The 23,652-nt window shown below is 39.0% G+C and overlaps 1 protein-coding gene across 1 annotated transcript; it reads right to left on the minus strand.

Annotated features, from left to right (window-relative positions):
• Positions 1-1,733: 1,733 nt before the first annotated feature.
• On the minus strand, positions 1,734-4,211 carry Nap1l2 (nucleosome assembly protein 1 like 2). Its single transcript, XM_036174495.1, has one exon. It carries the CDS (start codon positions 3,870-3,872, stop codon positions 2,487-2,489), a length of 1,386 nt encoding a protein of 461 aa, XP_036030388.1. The 5' UTR covers positions 3,873-4,211; the 3' UTR covers positions 1,734-2,486.
• Between the last annotated feature and the right edge of the window lie 19,441 nt (positions 4,212-23,652).

Below are 23,652 nucleotides of genomic sequence, written 5' to 3' on the forward strand. Positions count from 1 at the left end.
TCTTGCCAGCCAGGCTTCAAGTATAGCTTTATCATTTTTCTAGTCTTCCCAGATACAGCATGACTTAAGATTTATTGAGACATAACTAATAAATAGTTCCAAATTTTTGCCAGTGTCCAATCTAGAGCAACCCCTACTTCCTTAAATATGCCACCAAAGCACACAAAGACCAAATTCTGCATTGTGTTCTGACACTTATGGATCCATTCTGTGGTCCTCGGTGATATGTGTTATCTTTCTCTGCAATGAGGACTAAAAGAGGCTTGGTGAACCCCAGGTGCATTCCTTGCATACATTTGATGAAGGGCACTGACATGAAAGTTATGGCAATGGGGTCCTGGCTTGCTATCAATAAGGTCCTAATTGCCTGCTTATTGCTAGGTAAATCCAGAAGAAGCATATTTATCACTCTAGCTCATGGAGCCGTGGGAAGCTGCAATATCCTAGGCATTCTCTGCAAAACATCAGGAAGAGTCACCCATGTTCCTGATATTTATCTATTTATTTTTGCAACAGTGTCTCACATAGTCCAAGCTGTTATTAAACACCTTATATAGCGGAAGCTGGCCTTGAACTCTTGATCCTCCTGCCTCTACCTCCTAAGTGCTGAGATTATAGGTGTGCACCACCACCCCAAGCTTTAAAAATATTTTTATGTTCCTGATTTTTTAGTTCATAGTAACAGTAGCACAATAAAAATTACCAATATTTGTGGGATGAGTTTGGTAGTATTAGTAAATTTCAAAGGTCAATATTAATCATAGTGAAAGTGTACAGTTGTCTGTATTTACAAGATGTGCATTGGCAGAATCTTTTGTTTATTTATAGTAATAAGTTGTCTGGTTCCCTATATACTTCCACTTACTGCAATTCCAAAGAAAATCACCAGAACTTCTTTTATCATATCTGGGAGAACTTGACTTTGAAGGTCCTGCTTGGACTGAAATTGAAAGAGCAAAGTTCATATTTTCTTCCCCAGTTGAATCCGGCAGAAGTAAGAAAAACAGGTGTGCTAGAAACTTACCTCTCTGGACCACCATCTGAAAGAGGAGGCATGTTCAATAATGGGCAGTGGAAGAATAAATCACACCAAAGCTTTTCATCCACTTGGGTTATAATTCAGTGAAATCACAAAACATTTGGGGTGGAAGTGTGGGCAGGCAGCAATAACAAAACCAAGTTAGCATTTCCTTACCACTCACAGCTTCTGTGCTAGGGGGATAGATGTGATTCTTCATAGAGTTTATCAGAGGGACAACCTGACCAGCTGCATCCCACTGTCCCCAGTCACTGCCCCCTCCAGTGTTATAAGGTCATATATACAAATGACCCTGTAGAAGGACAGATAAGAAATTTAAAATAGAGACTAGCATTGAGGAACCTGTTATTTCTGAAGAGCACTTACATTATTAAATAGCAGGGAATTTACTGGATTGATTAAAATTAAGGTTTTGTTTCTCTGCAACCCAATCTGGAGATTAAAATTAGATCAGTTATAAATAACTTTATAGTTAGACAGTGTTGGTAAATTTACATACATGTATAAACACATACACATAACTGTAGAAAACAAATCAAAATATTAACAGTGTTTATCTTTGGTAAAGTAAGTATATGGCTTTTGATTTTAATTAATGTATATTTTCAATATTTTGTATGTGTCCTCCAATGAACATACTGCCTTTATAATTAAAGTGTTTAATTTTTAAAACATGAAACACCATGACATTTTTATTTATTTTATTTTTCAGTGAAGGAACAGAATATGAAATATATTTTCAGAAATGAAGTGTCCATTTCAATGAATGATTCAATATACTGTAAAAGAAAACTATACACTGTAATCACAGTTTACACAATTACACAGGACAATATTTGTAACTTTTGAAAATACTGTAACTCACACTTCAATGATAAACAGTAATATCAATACAACTGAATTTTAATATTTATCACAGTCACATACAATACAGGAGACTGTGCACAAGCTATTATCAATAATAAATGTGATTTTGCCCGAAATTCTCCACCATATGCTGGCCTCTTAGGCAGTCGAGCTTTAAATTCTACTGTATATTTACTGCAAAAAGAAGCAGGCACAATAAAATAAAGCCCATTGGTTAGAGCACTAAGAAAATAAGGGACAAAATAGCAAAACACTGTTAGGTGGATTACCAATATTTTCTTTGTAAACAAATAGCCTCAGTTAGCACTTCTAATAATATTCACAGCCACAGATTAATAGCTACATGGCACAAGGACTTCAGGAGAATTATACTACATACTATATTAATGTCTTTAATCACTTACCACAGTCTACATGTTTTGAAAATATCATACCACTGCAATGCAAGGTCAGATTAATTAGCATTTGAATTTTTAAACTGGCATGACAGGAACAATACAGAACACAAGACTATAATTAACGGCTTATGTTTTCAGTAACTGCATGTAGGGCAGTGAATTTCAGAAGCATTTACTCTGCTTTAGCGATCAATGTCTTCCACTAATGCCTCAAGATTTTTGCAACAGGCTTTAACCTCCTCAATTGCAGCCATCCAATCATCATAAATAATTTTGTCATAAATTTCATCATTAACTTCCCTAACTACACCTTCCTGCTGAGATTCAAGTGCATCACCTGAGAAAAATAGCACTGATCTTGGAATTATGTAAGTACGTAAATTATGACCAAGCAAAAAATCATCATTTTCATCCCCTCCATTTAAGTTGATCCCATGAGGAGAGAAGAAATTGAAGAAAGAGTCCTTGGGAAAATCTTCAGTCACGGTTCGGACTGTTCCCCAGATGCGATGTCTCTGTTTCTTCTTGATGGTCCTCAAAGTGACATTCTTTCCTTCATTCCAATCTATGTCGCAGCCGGTGGCATACTCAATGGCAGTTCCCCTATAGGGGTGGGGATCATAGCATGCAAGCCTTGACTTCAGCACGTAAGTCTTTGTCAACAGCTCGTTTTTGAAATATTCATTGGGTTTGAAGTGAAATTCGAGTGTGAAGCTGAGAGGCTCACCAGGATCCGAAAGCTTCACTTTAATATCTGTCAGCAGCTTCAGAATAGGCTCGTCATACTTCTTAATCAAAGGAGTGAGTGCTTCAACATTTTTTAAAACAGTCAGCCAAAAGTCCGGAATTCCCTTAGGGTCCTCTTCGTTATTCTCTTCTCCTCCGGTGGCCCCGGTGCTGTTATCTTCCTCCTCCTCCTCCTCGTCGTCATCATCATAATCATAATAACAGTCCTCATAACCATCATCTTCATCCACATATTCATGCACCATGCCCTCTTCATTGCCGTTGGTCTCTTCCTCCTCTTCCATCTCCTCCTCAAAATAGTCCTCACAGTCTGATTTATATTCACATTCCTCTTCTGTGGGTTCATAGACTGCATTGATGATCTGACGTCTTTTTTCCAGTAAGGGCTGATACATTTCAGCAAACTTCCTTTCAATGTCATGAAATTCCCTCAGGAATTTGGATTCCAAATGTGCAGCTCTTGTTTGAAGCTTTTTAAGAGCTAACACGCGGTACTTAACTTTGACCGGGAGACTTTCAACAAAATCGGTATCTAAAAGATAACCGATAAGTCCTTTTGGACGATCTGTATCTGAGTCCTCATCAGCATCCCCGCATTTCCCCGCATCTTCCCCGGACCCTGCAGCAGCTTCTTCACCTTTTCCCTCTTCCCCAGCTGCAAGAGCCGCGGAGGCTTCCCCGCCTTCCCCGCCATCTCCAGGCTCCGCGGAGGCACCTTCACTGCGGTCCTGACATTCCCCTGGCCCCTCCGCCATTACCTGGCTACCAAGCTCCTCTTGGTTGGATTCAGACAGTTCTTTATAATCGGCTGACTCGGCCATTGTTTTCAAAAGATCACCTGCACTTATGGTGGCTAAGCCCGCAGATCAGGGGACCTGACCTCTGCAGGAAGACTCACCAATTCTAGCAGATGAGCGATGGCGGGGTGGAGATGGACCAAACGGTGGCGGCCGGATGGCTGCAGTGATAGCAAGCAGCGAGCGGGGGATAAAAGGCGGTGCTGACGCTGGAATAGCAGGAATGAACCACGGTGGTCTGGTTGGAAACGCAGGGTCGCCTATGGCTGCTGCGACGGGTCCTGAAGAAGCAGACTGGAGACTGCAGAGAGCCGCAGTGGGCAGGCTCCAACCACGTAGGGGCGGGGGTAGGGGAGCGAGCTGGGGGCGGCGGGGGGGGGGGGGGGGGGGCGGCGACGGACCCGGACCTGGTGCCGCAGTATGATTGCGCAGTTGTCTAGGCTTTATTTTTTTTTTCAAGTGTGTGCAGCTTGCTGCGTCACCCCTTCCCTCCCATGACTCTTCCCTAATCTCATTTGCCAGGCTGTAGTGATTGACAAATCCTGAGCCAGTAAATTAGTAGATGAATCGAGTTTTCAACTCCACCTGCCTTCTCAGGTTCTCTAATATGGCGATTCGTCCACCTATGACTCATCTTCAATCCCATACCCGGTGGAATTTTGTAGAAATGCAGTATCGTTCATTCAGTTTTCAACTGATATTATATTTGCATTTTCATAATTTTAAAAGAGTTATAAGGAAATAGTGACTACAGCATCAGGGAATGAAAAATAGGCAAGGCATCCACTCATCTTTAGTCTGTCCCTTTGGTTATAGCCTCAAAAATGAGCCTTTGGTTATAGCTCAAAAATGAGCCTTTGGTTATAGCTCAAAAATGAGCATGAATTGCCTTTGAATGATGTAACTGACAGTGGTTTAAATATTCTGTATCCTGGTTTTCTGTATTTTTCACAGCCTGTAAGATTTTAAATTGGAAATTTTTCATAACATTTCCTGATGAAGAAATAACAGATGAGTAAAGGTGAAAGTTCTCTCTCTGTCTCTCTCTGTCTCTGTCTCTGTCTTTCTGTCTCTCTCTGTCTCTCTGTCTCTCTGTCTCTCTGTCTCTCTGTCTCTCTCTCTCTCTCTCTGTGTGTGTGTGTGTGTGTGTGTGTGTGTGTGTGTGTGTGTGTGTGTGTGAAGAGCCAGCTATGTGACTAGTGAGCATAGGAGAACAATAGCTCCAGTTCTAAACTGACTTTCCATTTCCCCTTTTCTGAGGGGCGTGGGGAGTAAGACATTTATGGCCAGCTTCCACATATAGCAGTTCTAGGTCAACTTGGGCTACATCACACACACACACACACACACACACACACACACACACACACACACACACCATTAGGAATTTTATGAAGAAAAGCCAAATGTAAAGTACTATTTTGTTTTTAAAATCATAGAATTTGCTTGACATTTTGAAGTTTATTGGAAATAATACAAATCTCAGCACGAAAAGATGGTTAGATATATAATAGCATTTTCATACAATAGAATACTACTATGCAGTAAATTCAAACTTCCTCTAGTCAGTAAAATGGCTCAGTGGGTGAAGATGCTCAGTGCACAAGGCCTGCAAACTGAGTTTGATTCCTGAAACTATGCAAATGTTAAAGGGGAGAACTAACTCCATACAGTTGCTCCCTGGCCTCCACACATGCTCCTTGGAACTCACCCTGATGACACCAACGCAATAATAAATAAAATTTTCAAAATTTGTTTTAAAAGATGGTCAGTGTCGTTGATTGTGGAAGCACAAATCAAAACCATAACTAGATGCTGTTTCATACCCATTAGGATAGCTTAAAATATAGAAAATAGCAAGTGGCAGTGAGAGTGAGGACAGTGGAAATCAGTATGACAATACCTCAAAATATTAAACACAACTATCATATGATCTAGCAGTTCCACTTCTGGATATACATATTGAAAAAGTTGAAAGCAATCTCAGATGTTCGCACACCCATGTTCACAGCAGCACATTCACATTAGCAAGAAGTTGGAAACAGAGCTGGAGAGATGGCATTGCAGCCAAAAGCACTTGCTGCTCTTCCAGAGGACCAAGGTTGTGGTTCCCAACATCCACATGGTGTATCACAACTGCCTGTAATTCAGGTGATTTGACTCTCTCTTCTGACCTCTGCATGCACCAGACACACATGTGTTACATACACACATGCAAAACAATTTTTAAATTGGAAATAGCTCAAATGTCCACTGATGGATCAATGGAGAAAAATGTTTGTTAGTAATTTCTATCAGTGTGTTGCATATCTTTTAACACCAAATATAATAGTGTTTTTAAAATACTTTTGAATTTTGATTATTCAATTTATCATTTTGTGTGTATATGCCCATGTATACATAGGTGCATATGTATGTGGAGACCAGAGATAGATGTCAGATGCCTTCCTCCACCTCTTGCCACTTAGTTTTTGAGGCAAGGTCTCTCACTGAACCTAGAGCTCACTGATTCAGTTAGGCTGGCTGGCCAGCAAGCTCCAGGGATCCTTTTGTCTCTTGCCTGCTAGCACTGGGATTATAAGCGCACCGCAGCAGCTGACTTTCATTGGGATGGATGGAGATAAGAACTTAGGTCCTCCTGTTTGAGCAGCAAGCACCATCTCAATGAGCATCAGATACTGACTGCACCATCTCTCCAGCCCAATTTTATTATTTTTAATGGACCATGTTTGATTTCTTAAATAAGAAATCTCCATGTAATCTAAGGTATCAGAGATTTCCTCCCTCCTATGTTGTTCTTAAATATGTTATACTTCTAGCTCTTCAGTGTAGGTCTATAGCTCTCTCTCTTTGAGTTAATTTGTGTGTGTGTTGTGTTGTGTTATGTTGTGTTATTAGCCCTGGCTTAGTTTCATGCAGGTGGACATCCATTTGTCCCAATTAGTCTAAAATTTTTTTCTTCATTTCTCAGTGAATTGTCTTGACACCTTTATCATAAAATTAGTTGATTGTTGTTATATGAATGAGTCAAACATGGCCCCTGTAGTATATCAGCCCCTATTTTGTTTACTTCTTTAGAGTAAGATCAGACTATTAGCTCAAAGCATTCAGCACCAAACTCAAATTCTTACTTTTTTTTTTTTTTTTTTTTTTAGCTGAGGACCGAACCCAGGGCCTTGTGCTTGCCAGGCAAGCGCTCTACCACTGAGCTAAATCCCCAACCCTCAAATTCTTATACAACTTAATGACTTACTATATAAAAAAATAATTCTATTGGCATTTCTAGAGCCCATCAGTCACTCCAAAAAAAAAGCATCAAACATCTGCTAGCCATAGATTAAACAAAGATCTAACCACAAAACAGTCCAAATCCTCTGCCTTTTAGAACTCTCTAACCCAGAGATTCCTCATCTCACTGAAGAGCATCACTTATACAGAAGCCACCTCTGATCCACCTCTCCAAGTAAGTGTTCTTATATCCACTTCACCTTCTGGATTACAGCCCTGTGGTAGAGTTTGTAAGAAGGTCTCCTGTGGTCAGGGACTTACCTCTCACTAAACTCTGCCCAAGCACCACCCCATGAAGCTTATTGTGCTACAAAAAGCCTGTATTCATTTCTTTTCCCCTTGATCAGCCCAGAGATCTTCAAACTCAACAGACCCCTAAATGTAAGAATTTCTTCTAGACTTTCAATTCTGTTTCATCAATCTACATATGCCTGTCCTTATTAACATGTCATCATGCTGTCTTGATTACCACATCTTGAATTAACTTTTACTGAAAAGTGCAAGTCCTTCAACATTTTTTTCAAAATAACGTTGTTATGAGACTTTTGCAATTCTATACATATTTTATTTACTTGTTTGATTTATGAGACCAGGTTACAATATATAGCCCAGGCTGGCCTTGAACTATATATAGAACCCAGGACAAAATCAATTTTGCAGCACTTCTGCCTCTGCTCTCTGAGTGCTGAGATTATAAGCACACATCAACATATCTGGCTCACCATATATATTTATGTTCAGCTTGTCAATTTTTTTTGGGGGGGAACTAAAAATTTTAATGGGATTACATTGAATCAATAAATCAAATCAGAAAGAATTAGTATTTTAACAATATCAAGTTTTGCATGAACTAAAGTACATTCTCTTAGTCGTTTTTAATTTCTCTCAATCTATAATAGATGTGGCATTGCCAGACTGCTGGCATGTTGCTCCTACGGCAGCTGGCTGGCATCTCCCAAACTCTGTCCTTCTTCTCCTTATCTCTGCTTATATTTCCCTCCTGAATCTATCCTGCCTTGCCATAGGCCAAAGCAGCTTTATTTACCAACCAATAAGAGCAACACATATTCACAGCTTACATCAAGACATCCCACAACAATTTACGAATGTAATTTCTGCTTTCAATTTTTGAACAGTTCACCAGTTTCAAGACTTATCAGATTTTTCTACTACAAATTTAATGTCCTTATGAATTATAGATCTCTAGTAACTTTCTATTTCTTCATAATTTAGTCTTGATATATCTTGTATTTCCCAGTCATTAATTCAGTTCATCAAGATTATAAAATTTTTAATGTATAATTGTTCATAGCACAGTGTTATGCTCATTCTTATTTTTGTGAATTAGGTATTTCTGTCTGCTTTCTTTTATACTATTAGTAATTTAAGTTTCTCCTTTTTTCTTAGTTGAACTAAATTTCAACAATTTTGTTGCTATTTTTTTTTAGAAACAACTTAAAGTTTTGTTTACTGCATTTTGATAAATTCTTTGTTGTGACTTAATTATCTGGTCTAATATTTTTATATCCTCCTAGTGGCATTGAATCTGCTTTTCTTTTTCTATTTGTAAGGTTATATTGATAATTTGAGATTTTTTCTTCTTTTATATGCTGTGGAACAATCCTTCTGTACACTGTGTGAATATATGTCACTATGATTAGTTTAATAAACAAGCTGACTGGCCAATAGCTGAAGAGGATTAAGTTAGGTGGGAAAGCCAAACTGAGAATGATGGGAAGAAGAAGGGCAGAGTCTGAGGAGATGCCAGCCAGCTACCAAGGAAGCAAGATGTATAGAAAATGATATAACAAGCCATGAGCCAGGTGGTGAAGCATGGAGAAGAAATACGGTTAATTTATAAGTTGAGAGTTAGGTAGTAACAAGCCTGAGCTAATGGCCAAGCATTTATAATTTATATTAAGTCTCCAAGTCAGTTATTTGGAAAGCAGCTGGTGGTTATTTGGGAGCAGGAAGTCAGGACAGGAAAACCCTGCCTGCAAATTTGTACTGTGTTTATAACTATAAAATTTTTGTCATTGCTATTTTCACAGCATCCAATAATTTGTGGATACAGTCTTCAGTTTATTTTTGTTCTTGCTCACTTTTGTATAATAGTAATACTGGGCAACCTAGAATCAGGTAAGAAGTATTTCCTCTATCTTCAAATTTTGGTAGAATTGTTAGCAGGATTGGTATTGAGTCTTTAAAAGTTTTTGTGGTTTTCACAAATAAAGCCAACTATTAAAAAGATTTTTTTTCTGGGTTGGGGATTTAGCTCAGTGGTAGCGTGCTTGCCTAGCAAGCGCAAGGCCCTGGGTTTGATCCTCAGCTCCACAAAGAAAAAAAAAAAGAAAAGAAAAAGAAAAAAAAATATTTGGAAGGTTTTGAATACTGATTCAACCTCCATCTGAGTTATAAATCCCTTCATAGTTTACATTTCTGTATAACTTAGTTGGCATAAATTGTGTGCAGGAATTTTCCATTTCATCCAAGTTACTGAATTTATTGGAATGCAAATATTCATTTGTTTCCACAAACATTTTTATTTTTGTAAAACTGTTACCAAATGTTTCTACTTTCAATTGTGATTTTGGTGATCTTTTGTTTTATTTTGTTTTTTGAGACAGGGTCTCACTATGTAGTCCCTGGACTGGAACTCACTACATAGAAAGGGCTGGCCTCCAACTCACAGAGATCTGCGTGCCTCTGTCTCCTGAGTGCTGGGACTAAAGGCATGCACCATCATGCCCAGCTTGGTAGTCTTTTTCTTAGTCAGTGCATCTAAAGGTTCGTCAGTATTGCTGATCCTTTGAAGAACCAATTTTTTTGTTTTGTTGATTTTGTGTGTTGTTAGTCTAGTCTCTATTTCATTTATCTAGTCTAATCTTTATTACTTCATTATTTTGTTTCAGATAGGAAAAGTGCTACAAAAACACATGAATGATGTCCTTTTCATTTGCTTATATTGCACTTTTCCCTAGTAATTTTTATTCATTTTTGAGGGTTTAAGTTAAACTAGTGCTCTTTGCATTTCAGTCTGACTGTTTCAGTTTTATTTTAAGGAAATTCTGTTAGCAATAAATTCACTCCATTTTTGTTTACCTGTGAGTGTCTTAATTCCTTCTCTTTTTTTAAGAATAATTTTTATCAGTATAAAAACTTACTTGGCAGTCAATTTTTTCTTTTCAGTACTTAAAAACATTACATAGCTTTCTGCCCTCTGTGGATTCTCACCAAACTATTAATGGTATTGGTAATCCCTTTGACATGGTGAGCCCCTCCCTTCCTGCCTTCATAACTATTTTTAATTTCGCAGTTTGGCTATGGTGTGTGTGTGTGTGTGTGTGTGTGTGTGTGTGTGTGTGTGTGTGTGTGTGTGTGTAAAATATTCTGGATAATTTTAAGCTTTCTCAACTAGGAGTGAATTGAACTTTGATTTGGGGATCAGTGCTTCTCAGCAAACTGCTGAAGAACTTTTCAGTCATTGTCTCTTCAACTATTCTTCTATGGCTCTTTATTTTTTCCTCCACATGGGCATTCTCATTATGGACATGTTTTCCATTTCATGATATCCTATAGGACTCTTTGATACTTCCGAATTATCCCAACTGATCCATCTTTGAGTTCACTGATTATTTTTTATGCCAACTCAAATTAGTTAAGATCATCTAGTGAGCCTGGCAGTGGTGGCACTCACCTTTAATCCCAGCACTTGGGAGGCAGAGGCTGGTGGATCTCTGTGAGTTGAAGGCCAGCCAGCCTGGTCTACAGAGTGAGTTCCATGATAGCCAGGGCTACACAGAGAAACCTTGTCTCAAAAAAACATAAAAAATGACCACCTAGTGAAATTTCCAACTTTATAATTTCCATTTCTCCCTCTAAGACATTTTTCTCTATCTGAATATTTTATTAATATGTCACATAAGGCTATATTTTGTTGTACTTCTTAGTTATTTGTTAGAAATTGGGTATGTTAGAATATATCTGATAATATAGTTGTCAAAACATGTTATTTAGCACATTGTTTATTGTCACGGTTTTATTTTTAGTCTTGTTTAGTGTTGCTTTTCTTGTTGCTTCTTGCTTATTTAGTAATTTTCTTGAAATCTTTCTGTAAGTTCTGTATTCCCTTAAGTGTCCAGATACTGAGTTTGCTAACAGCTAATTTAGTTACTCATTTAGTTATGAGTTCTTAAGATTCTCCCCTATTTCAGTCTAATATTGGTCAACCAAAATTAATAAAATGATCTACTTGTGAATGTGTGCCTTATATGTTAATCTACACTTTCATTACCTTGTCATGTAGAGCCTCGAGTTCAATTAAGGTGAGTGACTAAAAAGCTACTCCTTTCCCAGCTCTTACCTGGTCATGTGTTCACTCCTGTGCATGTGTGCAGATTTCTAAAGCCCTCAGCATGTTATCAGAATGTTTCAAAGTGTATTATAGTTACATGTCTTTCCATGTATTTGATTGAAATCTGTGTCCAAGAAATTGTTTTCTTTAACTCATGTTACAATCTTGGCTATTGATTACCTTTTACAGGGAGCTTTTTAAACATAAGATTAAACTTGAATAAGAACTAGAAGTGACTACTGCCCCCAAAAAAGAACATTTTTCCTGAGAATTTCTGCTTCTTCCTTCTCACATTTCCATTTTAACACCCTTGTCAACATCATCCTTGTTTGGGTTATTTGGATATTTTTTCATTCCGTGCTTCTGCTCTGGTGCCTCCACAATCCTCTTCTTAACATGGAAGTCATGGTGTAAAATAAGTTCTTTACAAAAGTCTCTAATAACTTATCTCTGTCTTAATAATTGCAAAGCACTTAATATTGATTACATGATCCAATGTAATCTGGTGTTGCCTTCATTAATTTTAAATAATTTATTGAGCTCAATGTACATACTGTAAAGTGATTTTCAGAGTTGTACAATAAAGACTACAATCTATACCCAAATATTTCACTATTACAAAAGAAAGCCTCCAGCCATTGGCAGTCTACTCTGTTCTGCCTTTCTCCTTCCTCCTCTCCAGTCAGAATGTCCAGCCTAATCCTATTCTGCCTCACCATTGGCCAAACAGCTTTATTTATCAAACAATCAGCAACACATATTTGCAGCATACAGAAAGACGTTCCCCCATCACTTTCTCTTTTCTGTCTAAACAAAGTAAGGTTTTAACTTTAACCTATTAAAATTACACGTAACAAAACAGTTATCAAGCAAGAATTATAGTTACAATTTCTAGTCTATTTGTATTTTGTAAAAAATTAAAATATTTTATTTATTCTTTGTTAGTCCAAGATTTTGTATCTAACTTATCTTTTACCATAACCAAGAAAAATTATAATTATCTAGTCTTCAACTACATCAAAGACCTCAGAAGGATATAATATTACCTAAATAAACAGGAAATACATTGTAAGCAACTTGCAAAATCTAGAATGACAGAGACAGCTGGCTGCCTGGACAGTCATCCAAAGTTCTGTATGTTGGGGCATCCATTCTTTAGCCCACAGGGCTAGAGTCTCTAGTCACTTCTCTCTGTGTTCTGTAGAATGTCTGGCAGTTTCTTCTGTGAAGCAGAAACCTGAAGGACCATTTTGCCTTGCAAAGTTTAGTGGTCACCTTCCTATGGGTCCTGCATGTCCAGGCAATGCAACATTTTGTCAAGCAGTCCAGGCAAGAACAGTTTCTTGCCCAAATAGCTATTTTTGCCAAAAATAAGATAAACTCCATATGGAGTGTCTTCAACACCCATCTTTTTCTCTGAAGTAAATTGGTGCTGCCAGGAGCAGACATGTCTCACTGTCCAGAAAGTCTAAGTTTTTAAAACATTTTAAATGCTATATTCTGTAGGTCTTTGAAGTGTTTGAAGATTATCTACCTAACTGAATTATATCTATGTATACCTAGAAAACTTAGCATGACCATAAGATTGACTATCATAGAAGAGTAATTATTAATCTGCATTTCTTAATTATCTACTACAATTTAAATGAATTACATAAACATAATACCTTAAATGAGAGTAGAAATATATATATATATAATAACAAAATCAACTTTAAATTTGTATCAATAAACTAAAATCCATAGCAATGTAAAACATTTTTAAACAAGTTGTTGCTCTTTAAAAGTAGGTTCAGCTGGGCGGTGGTGGCACACACCTATAATCCCAGCACTCGGGAGGCAGAGGCAGGTGGATCTCTGTGAGTTTGAGGCCAGACTGGTCTACAGAGTCCAGGACAGGCTCCAAAGCTACAGAGAAACCCTGTCTCAAAAAAACAAAAACAAAAAAAGTAGGTTCAATAATCTACCCTTTCATCCTATCATATCTATATCCTACATTTTTTTCATATCTCCCTTTATCATTTTAGGAAGAGATTAACTATGACCAATAACAATTTGTAACCAACAATCTAAACAAAGACAAACATCCATAATCCATTTTTTGGGGAATGTGGATGTAGTTTTCTAGGCTACTTTCAGCTGATAGAGGGCGCTGTATTCTTATGAGGATCTTGAAAAAATTAAGAATTATAGTTAAGTCCTGACTGGAATAGTCTGTGAGGCTGTATTGTATGAGCCAATTGCCTTGAAGCTGACCTGGGTGTTGGAACATCTGGGCCATGGCATCATTGGAGACCTTTCAGGGGTCTTGGCTGATCAAACCTGATGTATCTTAATCTGGAACAAATCCATAGCCTCTTGCTTTCTATAGAAACAAAAGCAGAGCCTCCTTTCCAAAGCAACATATCCTTAGACCCAAATTTTGAAGTGAAAATACCTTTAAAATATACATATTGGTTTAACTTTAAAATCAAATGTCTTTCTGCAGTTAGAAATCCCAAAGACAACACAATCCAGATTCTCTGTGTAATATCCATCTTTACGTGGCTTATTTTTTAATATTATCTTTACTGTTTTTTGTTATTTATTATATTTGTATTTTAATTTTACACATCAGCCATGGGTTCCCCTGTCCTCCCCCCTCCCGTCCCCGCCCCCACCTTCCCCCCAAGCCCCTCCCCTCCATTCCCATCTCTTCCAGAGCCAAGACTGGGGATTCATTTAAACCTGGTGGATTCAGTACAGGCAGGTCCAGGCTGAGCAAAGTGTCCCTGTGTAAGCCCAAGGTTTCAAACAGCCAGCTCATGCACTAAGGACAGGTCCTGGTCCCACAGACTAGGTGCCTCCCAAACAGTTCAAGCTATTCAGTTGTCTCACTTATCCAGAGGGCCTGATCCAGCTGAGGCCTCCACAGCCGTTGGTTCATAATTCATGTGCTTCCATTCGTTTGGCTATTTGTCCATGTGCTTTTTGTAATCTTGGATTCAACAATTCACGCTCTTGCAGACCCTCCTCTTTCTTGACAGTTGGACACCTGGAGCTCTCACCTCTGGTCCAGATGGGAGTTCCGGGGCAGGATGGAAGCTGGGGGCTGGTTTCTAAGTCTCCCTCTTTACTGTTTTTTAAAGACTTTATTTTTTAAAACTATCTATTTCTTTATATAACTGTATATATTTTTTTTCTTTCTTTTAAGCCTATGTACATTTTTGCACACATTGTAAACTATACCATCTGAATCTGTTTTATTGTGAAGCTCTTGCTTTAAACTTCAGCATTACTAAGACTGAAATGGCAGCTGTGGCTACTGGCTCCGCCCACCTCAGCTTTCCAACATGGCAGAACTATGTTTACCACCAGCTTTCGGGGAAGCATGCTCGCTGCTGGACTCTGGGAGGCAGTGGGTCTGTGCCTCTATCAAAGCAGGGTGTAGCCCAGAAATCTTTTTTTTTTAACTAGCAAAAGCTAGATCCATGTACTGTGTGACTTGGAATCTGCCATGCTGCAGGTCAAGCTCACATGCCACGAACCTGCCATAGAGTACCTCAAGCCGGCAGTCTGCAGCTGGCCTGAGAGAAAGAGCTAGGAAGCTGTTTTTAGTTCCATTTTAGAATCTTTTTTTTTTTTTAAGCTTTCTCAGATTTTAGGTGGAAACTCTTGCCCCATGTCTTGGCGCCATTTGTAGTTGAAAGTTTTCTCCGGTCCTGCCCAGCCCCACAGACCCCACAGCTGCTTATGAAATAATCACTCAGAAGCTTATATTACTTATAACTGCATGGCCATTAGCTCAGGCCTACCACTGACTAGCTCTTACATTTAAACTCAGCCCATTTTTGTTGATCTATATGTTGCCAGGTGTTCCATGGTTTTGCCTGTGTGCCATTACATGCTGCTCCCTGGACGGAGGACTGCTGTCTACTCTGCTTTCTCCTTCCTCCTCCTAATCCTATTCTGCCTCACCATTGGCCAAACAGCTTTATTTATCAAACAATCAGAGCAACACATATTTGCAACATACAGAAAGATATTCCCCCATCATGGATCCGTCCTTGTTCTACATACAAGAAACACAAGTCAACATCAAGAATAGACATTACCTCATGGTAAAGGGTTTTTAGAAAAAGACAGTCTAAGCACATTGACCTAAGAATGAAGCTAGTGTAGCCATATTATATATATATATAAAACAAAGTAGACTTCAAACCAAATCTAATCAGAAGAGATCAGAAAGGACACTACATACTCATCAAAGGAAAAATCCACCAAGAAGACTTTTTGCTTCTTAACGTCTGTGCCCCAAACATAGAGGCACCCAAGTTTGTAAATGGAATCACATACTGACACTCAGACTGATATTGGGAGTACTCAGTATCCACTCTCACCAACAGACAGGTCTTCCAGACAGGCAGGTCCTCCAGACAGGCAGGTCCTCCAGACAGGCAGGTCTTCCAGACAGGTCCTCCAGACAAGCAGGTCCTCCAGACAAGCAGGTCTTCCAGACATGCAGGTCATTCAGACAAAAACTAAGCATAAAAATGCTGGAACTAACTGACATAAATGAAAGGGACCTAACAGATATCTGCAGAACATTCCTTCCAAACACAAAAGAATACACCTTCTTTTCTGCACCTCATGGAACTTTCTTCAAAATTGACCACATACTAAAACACAAAGCAAGTCTCAACAGATACAAGAAAATTGTAATAACTCCCTACATTCTATCAGACCACCACAGATTAAAGCTGGACATCATCAACAACAGAAACAACAGAAGGATTGGTGCCTGTACCTATAAATCACTCCAACCCCAGATGCTTAGATGAAAGCATAAAAACACAACAGCAGCCAAGGCAATATGTCACCACCAGGGCCCAGATATCCTACTACAGCAAACCCAGAATAACCAACACAGTTGAAGCACAAGAAAATGACCTTGAAACCAGTTCTATGAAGGGGATAGAGGTCCTTAAACAGAAAATGTATAAATCCCTTAAAGAAATTGAAGGAAAAGACTGCACCAACTCCCCTGGGCTCCACACTAGGACCCACAGACCCAGCAGCTTTACCAGAGGCCAGAGTGGTCCTAGGGATCCTAGGGAAGACACTGCCCACTATCTATTAGCACTCTTTAAAACCTGCCCAACAACCACAGACTGCACCCTTTCTCTGGGCTCCATACTAGGTCCCACAGCCCTGGCAGCCTTACAGAGTCCAGGCTGGTCCTAGGAACCCCAGGTAAGACACTCACTAAACCCATTTAAGCCAGCCCAACAATCCCAAACTGTACCGCTAATCCTAGCCTCCATTTCCTGGCCTACAACTTTGGAAGAAGTCTTTAGCTTTACCAGAGGCAAGACAGGATCTAGGCACCCAAGATAAGACACCACTCACTGCCCACTAATACCCCTTAAAACACTCCCAATAAGCCAAGACTGCACCCCTTCCCCTGGGCTTCAAACTAGAGCCCACAGCCACAGCAGCCTTACTGGAGGCAAGAGTGGTCCTAGGAACCCCAGGGGAGACATTGCCCACCATCCACTAAACCCTAGGCCTGCTTGACAACCCCAGACTGCACCTCTACCCCAGGCTCTATATCCAGGCCTACAATGTTGGAAGAAGTCTTCAGCTTTATAAGGGGCCAGGCAGGATCAAGAAATCCCAGACTACATCCCTTCCCTTGGGCTCCATATCTCAGCCTACAACTTGAGAAGCAGACTTTAGCTTTACTGGAGCACAGGCTGAATCTGGGGACCCTAGCCCCAGCAGCTGTGCTGGAGACCAGGCCGGACCTAGGGACCCCAGACTGTACCCCCTTTCCTAGGCTCCATATACTGGTCTAAAACTTTGGAAGAAAACTTTGGCTTTACCAGAGGCCAGGCCTGATCTAGGGACCTTAGGGCCCAAAATCTCCAGTGGGGATACACTACTGGACCTGAAGGCTCACTAGTCAATAGAACCTTTGGCCATTTAGGCCAGAAGACCAGAGAGGAAAGAGAAACCAAGGAACAAAACCAGGAATCAACACCTAGACCTAAAGTCATTCCAAATACTGATGTATAAACACCAGTGTAAGAACATAATCAATAACAAAAGGTAATATGGCATCACCAGAGACCAGATATCCTACAACAGCAATACTTGAACAATCCAGCACAGCTGAAGCACAAGAAAATGACTTTAAAATTACTTTATAAAGATAATAGAGGTCCTTAAAGAGGATATGAACAAATCTCTTAAAGAAATTGAGGAAAAGATGAACCAAAATTGGAAGAAATCAGTAAGTCCTCAAAAGTAAACCAAGAAAAAACAAATAAAGTGTTCAAAACCAGAAAATGAAAATAAAAGCAATTTTAAAAAAAGCAAATGAGGGGTGTAGATGAACGGTCTTATTAAATAAGAAACACAGAGCCAAATACAGAGTTAAAAGCCAAGAGGTCAGAGCAATAGCTTAAAACCTCCTTACCATTCCTGCTGCTGCTGTCCTTCCCTTAGTAAGAGATCTACTTCCTGTGTGTCTGTCTTTTTATTGACTTTTTGTTCTGCCTTCTCATTAGTTGTAAACCCAACCACATGACCTCCTCATCACTGCCTGTCTGTAGAGACCTCCAGGTCTTCTATGGTTGGTATTGAGATTAAAGGCATGTGTCTCCATGCTGGCTGTATCCTTGAACACACAGAGATCTGTCTGTCACATGATCTGGATTAAAGGTGTGCACTGCCACCACCACCTGGCTTCTGCTATGGCTTGCTATTAGATCTGACCCCCAGGCTAATTCATTAACATACAAATAAAATTACATTTCAGTACAAATAAAATATCACCATATTTCCCCTTTTCAATTTTAATAAAAAGAAAAAAGTTATAACTAATGTAAGAAAAACAATATACAAAAGTACAATAACTATAAGCAACAAATACCTAAACAATGTCTAGTCCATTTGTATTTGACAAATTCAGAGAAAATAATTCCATTATCTATCCTATTTTGGTAAGTCTAAAATGTACCTAATTCACTTGCTATCCTAACTTATATTACTAACAGAACTATCTTATAACATCTTTCAAATTTATACACTTCCATCTCTTTAGTGAGTTTCTTTTTTGAAATTCTTAACAAGGAAAACTATAACTATAACTAACTAATCTTCAACTCCCTCAGAGACCCAAGAAGGAAATATTACCTAATAAAAAATAAAAGCAGGAAGTGCATGCAAGCAGCTTCCAAAAAAAAATGTGAGTTGACAGAAACAGCCAGCTGCCTGGACAGTCACCTGAGGTTTCTCCACAGTGTTGGGGCATCATCTTCAGCCTATAGGCTTAGCGTATCTAACAGACTCATTTGTGAACTAGGATGTATACAAGGTCAACAGTTTGACCTCACATTTGGTGAGAGCAGTCTATGTACCAGAAACACCTGAATTGCATTAGTGTCAAGTCATGATTCAGGATTTTAAATTCTGGAAATTGTTGGGTTTTTTTTTAATTCAGCTGTCCATTCTTCTTGGCTCTGTGTGTGTGTGTGTGTGTGTGTGTGTGTGTGTGTGTGTGTGTGTGTGTTCATCTTGGCATTTCATTCTTCTCCACATCCCTCTATTAAACGCCAGTCTTCTATTGAGAGGTGTGAGCTTAGTTACTCTTCAAGAATAACTATTTCAGCTACTGTTCCATTGCACATCAGAAGCCATCGGCCCACTGCCTGTTCAGCTGTCTTAGAAGAAAAGGGCACGGTACCTTTTCCAGATTCCAAAGGCCACTCACTTCAGGGATGGTGCCGTATTGTCCTGGCCTCAGAAGATGCCTTTTGATAAATCCACAAGTACACTTGTCTTGGCAAGAATCGATAGTCCTTTATTTCATGTCCTGTCTGTCCTGTTTGTCAGCAGTTGATTCGAGGATACTTTGTTGTCCAGTGGCTACTTCTGCCACAATGAAAGTTAACTCCATATGCAGTTTCTTCAACGCCCATATTTTCTCTGAAGTAGATTGGTACTGCCAGGAGCCAACATGTATCATAATCATAACAAAAAGGAAAATTTTCTAAGTTATTAAATCATTTTAAATGCCATATTCTGTAGATCTCTGAAGGGTTTGAAGATGACCTATCTATCTAAACTATATCTGCTCGATCTTGAAAACACACCTAATATGACTATAAGTTCAATTGTAATGTCTAACTACTAGCTTTCATTTCGTTATATCCTAATAGTTGGTAATAATAACATTCAAGGATCAGCAAATTGCATTACATTGTTAAATGAAGTATATAAGTACAATATCTTGAACAAGATTAGAAATATATGTATGGCATTTTCTAACAATCTCAATCTCAATATATATATAATTTGTATATATTATAAAAAATCCAATCCAATGTAAAGTATTTAAAACTAGTAATTGTCTCTTTAAAAAAAAAAACAAGAACTTTAAATATAATCTCCTTTGCTTAGCCCTTTTCCTAACCTTAACAACAACTTGTAGCCAACCCTCCTAAACAATGAAAATTATCCCAAAACCCATTAAAAGACAAAAACAAAGAAAACAAAACAAAACAAACAAACAAACAAACAAAAAACACCCGCTGGGCAGTGGTGGTGCACACCTTTAATCCCAGCCCTTGGGAGGCAGAGGCAGGTGGATCTCTGTGAGTTCGAGGCCAGCCTGGTCTACAGAGTGAGTTCCAGGAAAGGCGCAAAGCTACACAGAGAAACCCTGTCTCGGAAAAACAAACAAACAAACAAACAACAAACAACAAACAAAAAAACACACACCCCAAAAAAACCAAAAAACAAACAAACAAACAACAACAACAAAAACCCCTAAAAACTGGATGAGGCAACCCAGAAGGAAAAGGGTCCTAGGTGAAGGCAAAAGAGTCAGAGACATCCCCCCTCCCGCTGTTGGGAGTCCCAGAAGAAGACCAAGCTACACAACCATAACATATATGCAGAGGACCTAGCTCAGACCCATGCAGGCTCCCTGATTGTCACTTCAGTCTCTGTGAGCTCCTATGAGTCTAGGTTAGTTGATTCTGTGGGCTGTGTCCTTGACCCTCTCGCTCATACAATCCTTCCTCTCCCTTTTCCAGAGGATTCCCTGGGCTCTGCCTAATAATTGGCTGTAGATTTCTGCATCTGTTTCCATCAGCTGCTGGATGAAGCCTCTCTGATGATGATTATGCTAGGCTCTAGTCTACAAGTACAGGAGAGTAACAGTAGGAATCATTTCATTGACTTTTTTTTTCCAGTCATGTTTGGTTCTATCCTGGATCTCTGGGCTATTTAGCCTCTGGTTCCTCTCCACCTAGGCAGTGCCAGGTGTGTGCTCCCTCTTGTGGTATGGGTCTCAAGTTAGACCAGCTATGATGTCATTTAATTCTGATATTTCTCTCTCTCTCTCTCTTTTTCTTTTGTTCAAATGCCCTGTCTATTTGAGAATGTGGAGTATTTAAATCACCTACTATTAATGGATTGTTGTTAATCTGTTCCTTTTTAAATCCAGTAGTAGATTTTTTTAAATGAAACTGGGCACACTGAAGTTTTGTCTTTATACATTTGGGATAGTAATGTTTTCTTGCTTAACTCTTCCCTTGGTTAGAATGAAATATTCCTCTTCATCTCTTCTAATTAGTTTTAGTTTGACATCTATTATGTCAGATATTAGGATAGGGGCACCTACTTGCTTCCGGGTCACATTTGATTGGAGTGCTTTTGTCCATCCTTTTTGTTTAAGGCAGTGCCCATATTCAATATCGAAATGTGTTTCTTGAAGACAACAGATAGATGGATTTTGTTTCTTGATCCATTCTATCATCCTTTGATTATGACTGGAGTATTGAGGCCATTGATATTTAAATATATTATTGAAATATATGTGTTAATTGTGGTCATTGTGTTGTTGATTTTTGGTGGTGTTGTTTGTGTTCGCAGTAGTATTTTGTGTTTTAATAATTATGGCTGTTTATTTTTTTCTAGTCTCTTGGCTATGCTCATTCCTTTTTTCAGTCTGAAATAATGCTTTCTGTGTTTTCTTTAGGTTTGTTTTGTTGGATATAGGTTTTTTTAGGCTGTTTATGCCATGGAAAGTTTTTCTTTATCTCAACCACACAGATAATTTCACTGGGTATATTAGTCTAGGTTTGCTGTCATACTCTTATGACTTTAACACATTGCTCTGAGCTCTTTTGACTTTGAAGTTCCCATTGAGAAGTCAGCTGTTATTCTAATGGGTTTTCCTTTATATGTGACTTGTGTTTTTTCTCTAGCAAATTTCAATACATTTTCTTTGTTATGTATACTTAGTGATTTAACTATGATATGCTGTGGGGATTTTCTTCTCTGATCTTGTCTATTTTGTGTTTGGTGTACTTCTTGTATTTGTATGGGTGTGCCTTTCCTTAGTTTGGTGAATGTTTTTTCTATGGTCTTGTTGAAGCTACTATCTATGCCATTGTCTTGGGATTCTTCTCCCTCATCTATGCCTATAATTCAAATGTTTGTTTTCATGATGTCCCACATTTTCTGTGTGTTCCTTTCCTATTTTTATTTTTATTTTTCTTGTTTATTTGTCCCAGTTCCTCCACTTTATCTTCTAGTCCTGATATCTTATCTTCTGCTAGATTAATTCTACTTGTAAAGCTTTCCTTTGAGTTTTCTATTTGAGTTACTGGGTCTTAGTGATACTAGAAGGAAAACTCCAACCTAAGGAGGTTAATTACACCCATAAGAACACAGGCAATAAATAAACTCACATTAACAAAGCCCAAAGAAGGGAAACACACACACACACCACCACCACCACCACCACCACCACTACTACCACCACCACCAACAACAACTACTACAAAAATAATGGGAGTCAACAATCATTGGTAATTGATATCTTTCAATATTAATGGATTCAATTACCCGACCAAAACAACAACAACAACAACAACAAACAGACTAACAGAATGGATGCGTCACACTGAAGTTGGACAAGGCAAACCAACAGAAGAAAAAGAACACCAAGAATCAGAGACCCACTCATTCACACACTCAGAAATCCCATAAAATCATTAAACTGAAAGCTATAATATATACACAGAAAACCTGGTGCAGACCCATGTAGGACCTATGCTTGCTGCTTCAGTCTCTGTGAGTTCATATGAGCTTTACTCAGTTGATTAGAGGAACCTGTTCTCCTTGTTTTCCTGCCTCCTCTTCCAAGGGGTTCCCCAAGTTCTGAGGGAAGGGACATCCCAGTTAGAGCTGAGTGTGCTAAGCGATCTCTCTCTCTCTCTCTCTCTCTCTCTCTCTCTCTCTCTCTCTCCCTCTGCATAATATCTGGCTATGGTCACTACATTTGTTCCCTTCTGCCGCAGGAGGAAGCCTCTCTGATGGCTGAACAAGGCACTGATCTATGAGTATACCAGAATATCATTAGGAGTCATTTTACTTTTACTCTGTCTTTTTTAAGAACAGTATTATTTGGTTTAACCCCAGGTCTCTATGTCTCTGGGCTATTTAGTCTCTTCCCAAGCAGTGTCAGGTCCCATCTCATGGCATGGGCCTTAAGGCAAATCAGACATTGGTTGGCTACTCTCACAAACTTTGTGCCACCATTGCCCTAGCATATTTTACAGGTAGGACAGAATGTAGATCCAAAGGGTTTGTGGCTGGGTCAGTGTTACTAGTTCTCTTTTGGTAGGCTACAGAGTACCTTCCTATACCAAAGACACTAGAATATGGGGGTAAAGATTCTATCTAGTACCAGCTTGACCTCTCCATATTCCATGAGTTGTGTGAGTGTTGTCTTCAGCAATGTGGCCTTGCTGTCACTTTGTGGAGAGCAACCTAATGTCTTGGCAACAGCTAGATTTAGAGATTTCCATGGACAACACTTCAATTAGATGTAGCCTAGTCCCAGTACTGGACATTTTGTTTGATGACAAGAGATGAATATTTGAGACTCTGTCTTCTTCATTCTTTAGAGGCTTCATTAGAATCTCTATATATTTTAAGAAGTTTAGGTTTCCATCAGTCTAGGTTTCCATACCATCCCTCAAACACCAGTCATTTCTAGCAATCTCTCTCCACAACTTCTCCCTCAACCCCAATTCCTTTCTCCTTCCCTACTGGATCCTGCCATTCCAATCTCCCCTTCATTTCCAGTCCATCCATAAAATC

Source organism: Onychomys torridus, chromosome X, assembly GCF_903995425.1.
Source record: "Onychomys torridus chromosome X, mOncTor1.1, whole genome shotgun sequence".
NCBI lineage: Eukaryota > Metazoa > Chordata > Mammalia > Rodentia > Cricetidae > Onychomys > Onychomys torridus.